The sequence below is a fragment of the Coregonus lavaretus genome (assembly GCF_964263955.1).
Source record: "Coregonus lavaretus genome assembly, chromosome: 15".
NCBI classification, from domain to species: Eukaryota; Metazoa; Chordata; class Actinopteri; order Salmoniformes; family Salmonidae; genus Coregonus; species Coregonus lavaretus.
Genome location: NC_140002.1, coordinates 9,472,556 through 9,487,169, shown reverse-complemented (window position 1 = coordinate 9,487,169; position 14,614 = coordinate 9,472,556). Strand labels below are relative to the sequence as shown.

General features: G+C 41.8%; 1 protein-coding gene across 1 annotated transcript in view; it reads left to right on the top strand.

Annotated features, from left to right (window-relative positions):
- Positions 1–465: 465 nt before the first annotated feature.
- Positions 466–14,614, top strand: part of kirrel3a (kirre like nephrin family adhesion molecule 3a) — a gene marked incomplete at both ends in the record, with an annotated part of 240,616 nt that continues 226,467 nt past the window's right edge. The window contains one exon of the mRNA XM_084178063.1: positions 466–514. Within this exon, the coding sequence (XP_084034189.1) occupies positions 466–514 (49 nt within the window). The remainder of the gene's footprint in view (positions 515–14,614) is intronic.

Here is a 14,614-nt window from a genome sequence, read left to right as displayed (position 1 = left end):
AGAGAGAGAGAGAGAGAGAGAGAGAGAGAGAGAGAGAGAGAGAGAGAGAGAGAGAGAGAGAGAGAGAGAGAGAGAGAGAGAGAGAGAGAGAGAGAGAGAGAGAGAGAGAGAGAGAGAGAGAGAGAGAGAGAGAGAGAGAGAAAAAAACTGTGCATAAAGCTGGAATGAACCTGTGCCACGGGCAGCGGAGAAGACTGAAGACTTGATTCACTGGCAAATAGGAGACGATAGATAGAAAAAAAGGGGCAGGAGAGAAGACGCACACACACTCTCACACTCTCGCCTTGACTGAGAGAGCAGCAGCTGAAGGAGGGACCTACAGCACCAGCCTCTCACACTCAGACAGACACGCAACTCCACACACTCTTTGAATCAAGCTGCTAACTTTGTCTCGGCGTCAGCAGCATCTCACAGACGGACGGCAGGCACACAGGAGCAGACATCTCCCCCCGTTACGTCTCTTCAATGATGATGATCCCTTTGGTGGTTCTGTTCTCTGGGATGGCTGGACTTGGTAAGTGAAAAGTGCTATCTCTTTCTCTCTATATATTTCTCTGTCTTTCTCTCTTTATTTGTCTCTATCTCCTTCCCTTCTGTGGCTCTGACTGATCCGTATGGAAGTGTTTTCTCTCTCTTCTCTCCTCTTCTCTCTCTCCATCTTTCACTCTTTCCCCCTCTACGTTCTGTGGCTATGACTAATCCGTATGGATTGGGGAAGCTCTGTAATTGATACTATGTCTGTGAGGGTCTGCTTTACTGTCAGCAAGTTTGGCTGCAGTTTGATGTGCGTTTGCTGTAGCTCCTTCACAGTAGCGCTGAGTGATACTTGAATTCTCTACTGTAGGACTGGTGTAATGTCAGAGAGCTATAAGTCGCTTCAATGATTGATAGTGACGTCAGTGGTTTTGTATCGATATTGTAAAACTGTGAAATGTCCCCGTCTTCATATATTGCTGCATCTCACGTCTTGCTAGGATTTCATCTTAGTTTGAATGAACAGGTGTGCTTGTGCTTGAGTTGAAATCATGCTTGAGGAGTTGAATTTGTGCTTGTCTGCCATTACATTGATCTAAACATGCTCTGGTTGTTCATCAACGTGTCAGAGAAACACTTGCAGAAAGCAAAATGATGAAGCCTTTATTTTCCTTGAACACAGACTGGATGTTGGCTGTTGCACTCTGAGAGACACAGGAATGTCCTTTGAATATGAAGTAACATTAGTTATCTCAAAAACTCTTGAAGTTTCATGGATAGTTGTGTGACAATAAGACGTATGTTTAACAATTTAGTTGTTTCTCAAATATTTAAACAATGAATTCTCGACTCCACACCCGTATACAATGCTGTCACACAGGTGCATGCAATACATTGTGTGTGTTAGTGAGAATGTGTGTGTGACTGCGTTGGTGTATATGTGTGTGTGTGTGTGTTTGTACATACACATGTTGTTTTCTTTACAATAATTCCCAAGCTGTGACCTGTGACACTGTAAATGAGTGTTAGAAACAGCGGATTTTAAAATAACTCTCTCCATTTCGGTTCACTCCCCCTCCCCTGAAGTGTCTTCCCCTCCCCTTTTCCTGATATACTCTCCAAGATTCGTCCAATTCCTCTGTTTCACCGCTGAACACCTATTTCACTTGCTCAGCCATATATCTCTGCTAGTCTAAATGGTAATTCCCCAAATGTTATTGCTGGACCTAATGTTAAGGTTGGGAGTACAGAACCAGTCGTGTATGACTGAACAAATACTCCGCCTTTCGCCCTGGACATACAGAGTGTGCGGCACACCACTGATTTGATCTGACACCGGTAATAAAGCTTTTAATACTGCTGTCAGCAGCACTCTTTCAGGGATTGCACATCAAACCTCAAGAGGGTGTCAGCTTTATTGCTTCGTTTTATGAGTATATGAGTGTGTGCGCCAGTGTCGGAAGCTAACAGAGGATTTTCCCCCCTTCTCCCCTCAGTAAATTGTAAGTTGGAGAGGTGGGGGGCATTTGCTATGGTTCCCAAATGGCTGCTTCATTCTCTAAGCTATGGTTTATTGACCACACTCTGTTGTGCAGACAGGGGGATTTTGCAGCAGAACACAGCAATTTCCTCCTCCTCGCTCTCTCTCTGCACTCCGACTAAGTGTTATAGAGTACAGGTGCGATGAAGTAACAGTTAATATTGCACTTTAATTGGAGAATGTGCTCAGTGAAACCCCTATTGAACACTTCAAAACGAAAGACCTCGGACACCTAACAAGAGGCCTGCCTATGGGTCAATATCTCTTCTCCTCTACAAGCATCTCTTCCCAGAACTGCAAGCCGTCAGAGCTAGGACAACTTTGAGCCCCTAATAACCAACATATATACTGTCAATTAGTCTGGCAGTCTCTGCTGGAACCTGCATTGCCATTTTAAGGCTTCTAACCAGTAAGGCTGGTTATCACAGCCCGCGTAAAGGGATCGTTAAACGATCGCAGGTGAGCTCGAACCAACCCCCAACGCTCGCCGCCAACTGCTGTATCTCTTTTCTCAGTCGTCTGGGGGATCAAGTGGTATTCCTCGCCGTCGCTTCTCTCTTGTGATACACTGATCGAGCGGTGTAGTTTGCATCCCTTATTGTCAACAGAATCAGAGTGGTTGTCGAACAGAGAGGAGGGGGGAGGGGGGGGTGAAGCCTGCTATCTGACACCCCTTCTGGAGATGGCAGTCTTCCTCCGATCTTCTTATCGCTGCCATAGGCTGGCAGTCATCGCTACTCTGGCAGTTCGAGAGGGAGTTGTTGTTCAGAGCCGGAGCTGGCTTGTCTCTGCTTCAAACACTGAGAGGGAAAGAGGAAAGGCAGAGTGAGCACTGTACCTAAATGTTTTGGCCCAGGCTGTTACACTCAACATGTTGCAGCTGAGACCATAGCCTAGTCCAGAATGACCCCCACCCCTAATCCCTAACCCTTACCCCCTAGGCACTTTATGTAGATCTGATATTTAAAAAAAATTGATAGGTAGTAGCAATATATATATCTGGAAAAATGGCGGCGGAGGGGATGGCTGCCGTTTTTTACGGGCTTCTAACCAACTGTGCTATTTTGTTAGTTTTTTCGCATTGATTGTAACTTAATTTGTAATTTATTGTGTACATAATGTTGCTGCTACCGTCTCTTATGACGAAAATAACTTCTGGACATCAGAACAGTGATTACTCACCTCGAACTGGACAAAGATATTTTCTTTAATGAGTCCGACGCAAAGGATATACTGCTTTCTCGGGAACGGGCCCAAATCCCCATCATTTGCGTGAAGAAAATACAGAGAAAAAGGGGGCGGAGGTCGTGCTGCCTTCTGAGAATTCGTAGGCGAGTGAGTAAACCTCCACTACCATCTGTTCTATTGACCAACGTGCAATAATTGAAAAACAAAATGGATGATCTACGATCAAGAATATCCTACCAACGGGACATTAAAAACTGTAATATCTTATGTTTCACAGAGTCGTGGCTGAAATACGACACGGATAATATAGAGCTGGCGGGATTTTCCATGCATCGGCAGGACAGAGAAGCTACGTCTGGTTAGACGAGTGGCGGGGGTGTGTGTCTATTTGTCAATAACAGCTGGTGCGCAATGTCTAATATTAAAGAAGTCTCGAGGTATTGCTCGCCTGCGGTAGAGTACCTTATAATAAGCTGTAGACCACACTATCTACCAAGAGAGTTCTCATCTATATTATTCATAGCCGTCTATTTACCACCACAAACCGATGCTGGCACTAAGACCGCACTCAACGAACTGTATAAGGCCATAAGCAAACAAGAAAATGCTCATCCTGAAGTGGCGCTCCTAGTGGTCATGGACTTTAATGCAGGAAAACTTAAATCCGTTTTACCTAATTTCTACCATTATGTCACATGTGCAACCAGAGGAAAAAAAAACTCAAACAGGAAGTATCAGTGACACAAGTATCAATCACTCCACAGCCTCATAGAGGATCTAGATCAAATGTCTAACCTCTCTGGATTACAACCAAATTATGACAAATGTACTATATTACGTATTGGATCAATAAAAAATAAAAAAAAGTACATTGCCATGTAGTTTACCAATAAAATGGTCTGATGGTGATGTGGATATACTCGGAATACATATCCCAAAGGAAATAAATGATCTCACTTCAATAAATTATAATAGACAGTTAGCAAAAGAAAACAGAGACGCATACAAAGCTGTCCCACCATAACTCTATCCTCCTGATTCCTGCTTACAAACTCAAACAGGAAGTATCAGTGACACGCTCAATACGGAAGTGGTTCGATGAAGTGGATGCTAAGCTACAGGACTGTTCCGCTAGCACCAATACAATTTGATTTGATTTAGATTTTTTAGGCAACATCTGTCACGCTGACCCTCAACACCAGGGCCCCTCAGGGGTGCATGCTTAGTCCCCACCTGTACTCCCTGTTCACCCACGACTGCGTTGCCGCATACGACTCCAACACCATCATCAAGTTGGCAGATGACATGACGGTGGTGGGCATGATCACTAACGACAATGAGACAGTCTATAGAGAGGAGGTCAGAGACCTGGCAGTGTGGTGCCAGTACAACAACCTCTCCCTCAACGTGTGCAAGACAAAGGAGATGATCGTGAACTACAGGAAATGGAGGGCCGAGCACACACCCATTCACATCGACAGGGCTGTAGTGGAACAGGTCGAGAGCTTCAAGTTCCTTGGTGTCCACATCACTAAGGACCTATCATGGTCCAAATACAGCAACACAGTCATGAAGAGGGCACGACAACGCCTCTTCCCCCTCAAGAGGCTGAAAAGATTTGGCATGGGCCCTTAGATCCTCAAAAGGTTTTACAGCTGCACCATTGAGAGCATCTTGACTGGTTGCATCACCGTTTGGTATGTAAACTGCTCGGGATCTGACCATAAGGCGCTACAGAAGGTAATGCGTACAGCCCAGTACATCACTGGGGCCGAACTCCCTGCCGTCCTGGACCTCTATAGCAGGTGGTGTCAGAAGAAGGCCCTAAAAACTGTCAAAGACTCCAGCCACGCAGGTCAGACTCGCAGGTCAGTTCTCTCTGCTACCACACGGCAAGCGGTACCGGAGCGCTAAGTCTGGGACCAAAAGGCTCCTGAACAGCTTCGACCCCCTAGCCATAAGACTGCTCAATAGTTAACAGAATAGCTACCCGGACTATCTACATTGACCCTTTTTGCACTAACTCTTTTTGACTCTATGCACACACACTGGACTCTACACACACACTCACACATACTTACACTGACACTCCAACACATACACACACACACACACACACACACACACACACACACACACACACACACACACTCACTCACTCACACACACACACACACACACACACACACACACACACACACACACACACACACACACACACACACACACACACACACACACACACACTCACTCACACATAACACGTACACATACACACTTCCACACTTCCACACTCATCACATACGCTGCTGCTACTGCTTATTATCTATCCTGTTGCCTAGTCACTTTACCCCTACCTATATGTACATATCTACAGTGGGGGAAAAAAGTATTTAGTCAGCCACCAATTGTGCAAGTTCTCCCACTTAAAAAGATGAGAGAGGCCTGTAATTTTCATCATAGGTACACGTCAACTATGACAGACAAATTGAGGGAAAAAAATTCCAGAAAATCACATTGTAGGATTTTTTATGGATTTATTTGCAAATTATGGTGGGAAATAAGTATTTGGTCACCTACAAACAAGCAAGATTTCTGGCTCTCACAGACCTGTAACTTCTTCTTTAAGAGGCTCCTCTGTCCTCCACTCGTTACCTGTATTAATGGCACCTGTTTGAACTTGTTATCAGTATAAAAGACACCTGTCCACAACCTCAAACAGTCACACTCCAAAGAGCTGTCAGTCACACTCCAAAGAGCTGTCAAAGGACACCAGAAACAAAATTGTAGACCTGCACCAGGCTGGGAAGACTGAATCTACAATAGGTAAGCAGCTTGGTTTGAAGAAATCAACTGTGGGAGCAATTATTAGGAAATGGAAGACATACAAGCCACTGATAATCTCCCTTGATCTGGGGCTCCACGCAAGATCTCACCCCGTGGGGTCAAAATGATCACAAGAACGGTGAGCAAAAATCCCAGAACCACACGGGGGGACCTAGTGAATGACCTGCAGAGAGCTGGGACCAAAGTAACAAAGCCTACCATCAGTAACACACTACGCCGCCAGGGACTCAAATCCTGCAGTGCCAGACGTGTCCCCCTGCTTAAGCCAGTACATGTCCAAGCCCGTCTGAAGTTTGCTAGAGTGCATTTGGATGATCCAGAAGAGGATTGGGAGAATGTCATATGGTCAGATGAAACCAAAATATAACTTTTTGGTAAAAACTGAACTCGTCGTGTTTGGAGGACAAAGAATGCTGAGTTGCATCCAAAGAACACCATACCTACTGTGAAGCATGGGGGTGGAAACATCATGCTTTGGGGCTGTTTTTCTGCAAAGGGACCAGGACGACTGATCCGTGTAAAGGAAAGAATGAATGGGGCCATGTATCGTGAGATTTTGAGTGAAAACCTCCTTCCATCAGCAAGGGCATTGAAGATGAAACGTGGCTGGGTCTTTCAGCATGACAATGATCCCAAACACACCGCCCGGGCAACGAAGGAGTGGCTTCGTAAGAAGCATTTCAAGGTCCTGGAGTGGCCTAGCCAGTCTCCAGATCTCAACCCCATAGAAAATCTTTGGAGGGAGTTGAAAGTCCGTGTTGCCCAGCGACAGCCCCAAAACATCACTGCTCTAGAGGAGATCTGCATGGAGGAATGGGCCAAAATACCAGCAACAGTGTGTGAAAACCTTGTGAAGACTTACAGAAAACGTTTGACCTGTGTCATTGCCAACAAAGGGTATATAACAAAGTATTGAGAAACTTTTGTTATTGACCAAATACTTATTTTACACCATAATTTGCAAATAAATTCATAAAAAATCCTACAATGTGATTTTCTGGATTTTCTTTCTCAATTTGTCTGTCATAGTTGACGTGTACCTATGATGAAAATTACAGGCCTCTCTCATCTTTTTAAGTGGGAGAACTTGCACAATTGGTGGCTGACTAAATACTTTTTTTTCCCCACTGTACCTCAATGACCTCGTACCCCTGCACATTGACTCAGTACTGGTACTCCCTGTATATAGCCAAGCTATCATTGCTCATTGTGGATTTATTCCTCCTGTTACTTTTTTATTGTATTATTATTATTATTATTATTATATATATATTTTTTTATTATTCTGCATTGTTGGGAAGGGCCCATAAGTAACCTTTGTTGATATACTAAGAGAACCGTTATTAGCATGTTTTAAACACTCCTATGTAAATGGTAGATTATATGACACTCAAGAAGAAGATCTCATTAGTACTGAAACAGGATACAAGTGGAAAATATTAAGATCCAGTCCATTAAAAAAATTGGAGGCCCCTTACACTTCAGTGTTCAGACAGGTTTTTTACATGGAAGATACATTGGAGATTATATAAGGCAAGTATTGGAAACAATAGAACATTATGGAAAATCTGAGAAACCAGGCCTGCTATTCATAGCAGACTTCGAAAAGGCATTTGATAAAGTACGACTGGGGTTTATATATTCAGTGGGGAAAAAAAGTATTTAGTCAGCCACCAATTGTGCAAGTTCTCCCATTTAAAATGATGAGAGAGGCCTGTAATTTTCATCATAGGTACACGTCAACTATGACAGACAAAATGAGAAAAAATATCCTGAAAATCACATTGAAGGATTTTTAATGAATTTATTTGCAAATTATGGTGGAAAATAAGTATTTGGTCAATAACAAAAGTTTCTCAATACTTTGTTATATACCCTTTGTTGGCAATGACACAGGTCAAACGTTTTCTGTAAGTCTTCACAAGGTTTTCACACACTGTTGCTGGTATTTTGGCCCATTCCTCCATGCAGATCTCCTCTAGAGCAGTGATGTTTTGGGGCTGTCGCTGGGCAACACGGACTTTCAACTCCCTCCAAAGATTTTCTATGGGGTTGAGATCTGGAGACTGGCTAGGCCACTCCAGGACCTTGAAATGCTTCTTACGAAGCCACTCCTTCGTTGCCCGGGCGGTGTGTTTGGGATCATTGTCATGCTGAAAGACCCAGCCACGTTTCATCTTCAATGCCCTTGCTGATGGAAGGAGGTTTTCACTCAAAATCTCACGATACATGGCCCCATTAATTATTTCCTTTACATGGATCAGTCGTCCTGGTCCCTTTGCAGAAAAACAGCCCCAAAGCATGATGTTTCCACCCCCATGCTTCACAGTAGGTATGGTGTTCTTTGGATGCAACTCAGCATTCTTTCTCCTCCAAACACGACGAGTTGAGTTTTTACCAAAAAGTTCTATTTAGGTTTCATCTGACCATATGTCATTCTCCCAATCGTCTTCTGGATCATCCAAATGCACTTTAGCAAACTTCAGACGGGCCTGGACATGTACTGGCTTAAGCAGGGGGACACGTCTGGCACTGCAGGATTTGAGTCCCTGGCGGCGTATGGTAGGCTTTGTTACTTTGGTCCCAGCTCTCTGCAGGTCATTCACTAGGTGGTTCTGGGATTTTTGCTCACCGTTCTTGTAATCATTTTGACCCCACGGGGTGAGATCTTGCGTGGAGCCCCAGATCGAGGGAGATTATCAGTGGTCTTGTATGTCTTCCATTTCCTAATAATTGCTCCCACAGTTGATTTCTTCAAACCAAGCTGCTTACCTATTGCAGATTCAGTCTTCCCAGCCTGGTGCAGGTCTACAATTTTGTTTCTGGTGTCCTTTGACAGCTCTTTGGTCTTGGCCATAGTGGAGTTTGGAGTGTGACTGTTTGAGGTTGTGGACAGGTGTCTTTTATACTGATAACAAGTTCAAACAGGTGCCATTAATACAGGTAACGAGTGGTGGACAGAGGAGCCTCTTAAAGAAGAAGTTACAGGTCTGTGAGAACCAGAAATCTTGCTTGTTTGTAGGTGACCAAATACTTATTTTCCACCATAATTTGCTAATAAATTCATTAAAAATCCTTCAATGTGATTTTCAGGATTTTCTTTTCTCATTTTGTTTGTCATAGTTGACGTGTACCTATGATGAAAATTACAGGCCTCTCTCATCTTTTTAAGTGGGAGAACTTGCACAATTGGTGGCTGACTAAATACTTTTTTTCCCCACTGTAAATGCCTGGAGCATTTCAATTTTGGTGAATCTCTTATAAAATGGGTCAAAATCATGTATACTAACCCTAGGTGTAAAATAGTAAATAATGGCTATTTCTCAGAAAGTTTTAAACTGTCAAGAGGAGTGAAACAAGGTTGTCCACTATCGGCATATCTATTTATTGTGGCCATCGAGATGTTAGCTATTAAAATCAGATCCAACAATAATATCAGGGGATTAGAAATCCAGGGCTTAAAAACAAAGGTGTCATTGTACGCTGATGATTCATGTTTTCTTTTAAATCCACAACTAGAATCACTCCACAGCCTCATAGAGGATCTAGATCCATTTTCTAACCTCTCTGGATTACAACCCAATTATGACAAATGTACTATATTACGTATTGGATCAATAAAAAATTAAAAATAATTACATTGCCATGTAGTTTACCAATAAAATGGTCTGATGGTGATGTGGATATACTCGGAATACATATCCCAAAGGAAATAAATGATCTCACTTCAATAAATTATAATAGAAAGTTAGCAAAAATAGATAAGATCTTGCTACCATGGAAAGGTGGGTGCCTGTCAATTTGTGGAAAAATCACCTTGATTAACTCTTTAGTATTATCCCAGTTTACCTATTTGCTTATGGTCTTGCCTACGCCTAGCGAACTGTTGTTTAAATTATATGAGAATTTTGGAACGGCAAACCAGACAAAATTAAACGGGCCTATTTATATAATGAATATGAATTCGGAGGACAGAAATTATTAAATGTTAAAGCATTAGACCTATCACTAAAAGCTTCAGTCATACAAAAGTTATACTTAAATCCGAAATGGTTCTCTAGCAAATTAGTAAGATTGTCTCACCCAATGTTCAAGAATGGCCTTTTTCCCTTTATTCAGATTACAACCACTCATTTTCAGTTATTTGAAAAGGAAATAATCTCCCAGATATCACTATTTCTAAAACAAGCCATAGAAAGTTGGTTGAAATTTCAATTTAATCCTCCAGAAACGACAGAACAAATAATGCAATGTGGTTAAACTCAAATATAATAATTGACACAAAACCTTTTTTTTGACAAAATGTTTAAAATAGGTATAATCTTTGTAAATGATATCATCGGTAGGACTGGTGGAGTTATGTCGCACATGCAGCTAACAAAAAACATATAGACATGTCTGCTCTACCCAAAATTACAACCAAATAATTGCAGCCTTACCGCAAAAATGGAAGAGGAATGTGGAAGGAGGAGAAAGTAAGGAACTTGTCTGTCGGCCTTGCATTAAAGAACATAATTGGTTAAGGAAAACAGTGATAAATAAAAAAGTATATCAGTTTCATTTAAGGACCAAAGGATTGACAGCCGTCCCATATAGATTGCAAAATAGTTGGGAAGAGATTTTTGACGTACCGATCCCATGGCATAGTGTTTACGCAAAACGACACCGGATTCAAAACTTAGAATCTTTCAATTTAAATTATTGTATAAAATTCTTGCTACCAATAGAATGTTATTTATATGGGGGATACAATCTTCCCAGCTCTGCAGATTTTGCTGCGAAGAGACAGAATCATTAGATCATTTGTTTTGGTACTGTCCATTTGTAGCTTGTTTTTGGACACAGGTCCAGGAATGGCTAAAGGATTGCAATATTTACCTGGAGCTAACCCTGCAGATAGCACTACTGGGTGATCTGAAAAGTCATAGTCAATCGATCAATAACATAATAATACTATTAGCAAAAATGTTTATTTTCAATTCACAATCTGTAGAAGCAATGAGAATAGAAAGGTTCAGAACTTTTGTAAGACATCACAGTACAGTTGAAATATATATGGCAAATAGAAATCCTATATGGATGGTGTTAAAAGATAGATGGGAGGTGTTGAATGGAATTGAAGGATGGGACTAATAACAACTAACAACAAACAATAACAAGATAACTAATAATGTAGGCACGCTGTGTCCATAATAGGTGTATGGGTTGTAGGTTGGGAGCTTTTGTGAAGGAGCACAGTTAGAAAGATATGGCATATAGAAGCTAACCGGATGGACATCATGAAAATGATCGGAGAGGTTGAGAGTAGAAGAAGTTCAGGAGAAAGAACAAACAAAATGTAATTATTGTAAAATTGACTGTGTCCATAAAATGTAGATAGTGGGTATGGGCTGGAAGTAGAGGCCTTGGCGTTGTTGTTCATTAGTTTACTCCAAGTGGGGAAAGGGTGGCGGGGTTGGAAAGTAATAAAGGGGAATATATATATATTTTTAAAGGACATGTATGTATGTATGTACGTGTGTGTGTGTATTTACGTTTAAGTCATTTAGCAGACGCTCTTATCCAGAGCGACTTACAGTTAGTGAGTGCATACATTATTTAAAAAAATTCATACTGGCCCCCCTGTGGGAATTGAACCCACAACCCTGGCGTTGCAAACGCCATGCTCTACCGACTGAGCTACATCCCTGCTGGCCATTCCCTCCCCTACCCTGGACGACGCAGGGCCAATTATGCGCCGCCCCATGGGTCTCCCGGTCGCGGCCGGCTACGACAGAGCCTGGATTCGAACCAGGATCTCTAGTGGCACAGCTAGCACTGCGATGCAGTGCCTTAGACCACTGCGCCATTCGGGAGGCTATATGTGTGTATATGTATATGTATATGTGTATGTATGTATATATATATATATGTATATGTATATATGTGCATATGTATATATACACATATATACAACATGGGGGATTGGAAGTGATGCAGACAATTACATTGATGGAAGTTACAATCTATCTGCAATATTAGCTGATCTACCCCCCCCAAAAAAAAAAAAAAAAAAAAAAAAAAAGTAAGCATTTCGCTGTTAGTCTACACCTATTGTTTACGAAACGTGACAATTAAAATGCGCTTTGATTTGAGGCACATCGATTCAAGGATGTTCATTAGGCTCCAATCAATTTCACCTGTGAAAGGCAGAAGACGGGTAACATTTGGTTGAGCCGTTGATCAGTGAGATGTCAACTTTTATTCACCCACTCAAAAAGACAGCCAGAAGTTTGTTGAATATCCAATGTGTTATCACTATGCTTTCAACCATCTAAAAGCACAACTATTATGTCTGATTTTTGGTTTAGTTGTCATGTGAATGTGTTATCACTGCGCTTTCAACCTTTTAAAAGCAGTTCAAATGGCAATAAAATGTCAGATATTTTGTATCAACAACTTCATGTGTTCTCACTGTGCTTGACCTGGATTGCGGTTGAGATTACAGTACATAGTGCAACTGATCAATGCTGTTGAAGATTCTGCACAGATTATTATAGCAATTGTGAAGATCTCCACAGACCTGCGACCTTTGCATGCCATCTTGAATATGCACACTTTATATGATTACACAAGTATACATTTATAGTTACAGTAACCTCAAAATGTGGCCATGGATGTGTTACTCATTTTAAGGTTGACTAAATACTGTTCCATTGGTTTGTAAGATAGCTTTAACTGCTGCTCAGCCTATTGTAGATGTTTTTTAGACAGTGGATATAACGTTGAAGATTTGACGTGGTTTCAAAGGTACAAATTCAACAAATTACACTACCGGTCAAAAGTTTTAGAACATCTACTCATTCAAGGGTTTTTCTTTATTTTTACTATTTTCTACATTGTAGAATAATAGTGAAGATATCGAAACTATGAAATAACACATATGAAATCATGTAGTAACCAAAAAGGTGTTCCAAATATATTTTATATTTGAGATTCTTCAAATAGCCACCCTTTGCCTTGATGACAGCTTTGGACACTATTGGCATTCTCTCAACCAACTTCATGAGGTAGTCACCTGGAATGCATTTCAATTAACAGGTGTGCCGTCTTAAAAGTTAGTTTGTGGAATTTGGTTCCTTCTTAATGCGTTTGAGCCAATCAGTTGTGTTGTGACAAGGTAGGGGGGGGTACACAGAAGATCGCCCTATTTGGTAAAAGACCAAGTCCATATTATGGCAAAAACAGCTCAAATAAGCAAAGAGAAATGACAGTCCATCATTACTTTAAGACATGAAGGTCAGTCAATACGGAACATTTCAAGAACTTCGAAAGTTTCTTCAAGTGCAGTCGCAAAAACCATCAAGCGCTATGATGAAACTGGCTCTCATGACGACCGCCACAGGAAAGGAAGACCCAGAGTTACCTCTGCTGCAGAGGATAAGTTCATTAGAGTTACCAGCCTCAGAAATTGCAGCCCAAATAAATGATTCAGAGTTCAAGTAACATCTCAACATCAACTGTTCAGAAGAGACTGTGTGAATCAGGCCTTCATGGTCGAATTGCTGCAAAGAAACCACTACTAAAGGACACCAATAAGAAGAAGAGACTTGCTTGGGCCAAGAAACACGAGCAATGGACATTAGACAGGTGGAAATGTGTCCTTTGGTCTGATGAGTCCAAATTGGAGATTTTTGGTTCCAACCGTCGTGTCTTTGTGAGACGTGGTTTGGTGAATGGATGATCTCTGCATGTATGGTTCCCACCCTAAAGCACGGAGGAGGAGTTGTTATGGTGTGGGGATGCTTTGCTGGTGACACTGTCTGTGTCACTTAACCAGCATGGCTACCAAAGCATTCTACAGCGATACGCCATCCCATCTGATTTGGGCTTAGTGGGACTATCATTTGTTTTTGAACAGGACAATTACCCAACACACCTCCAGGCTGTGTAAGGGCTATTTGACCAAGAAGGAGAGTGATGGAGTGCTGCATCAGATGACCTGGCCTCCACAATCCCCTGACCTCAACCCAATTGGATGAGTCGGACCGCAGAGTGAAGGAAAAGCAGCCAACAAGTGCTCAGCATATGTGGGAAGTCCTTCAAGACTGTTGGAAAAGCATTCCAGGTGAAGCTGGTTGAGAGAATGCCAAGAGTGTGCAAAGCTGTCATCAAGGCAAAGGGTGGTTATTTGAAGATTTTCCGTATTGACTGACCTTCATATCTTAAGGTAATGATGGACTTCCTCTTTGCTTATTTGAGCTGTTCTTGCCATAATATGGACTTGGTCTTTTACCAAATAGGGCTATCTTCTGTATACCCCCCCTACCTTGTCACAACACAACTGATTGGCTCAAACGCATTAAGAAGGATCGAAATTCCACAAACTAACTTTTAAGAAGGCACACCTGTTAATTCAAATGCATTCCAGGTGACTACCTCATGAAGCTGGTTGAGAGAATGCCAATAGTGTCCAAAGCTGTCATCAAGGCAAAGGGTGGCTATTTGAAGAATCTCAAATATAAAATATATTTGGATTTGTTTAACACTTTTATGGTTACTACATGATTCCATATGTCTTATTTC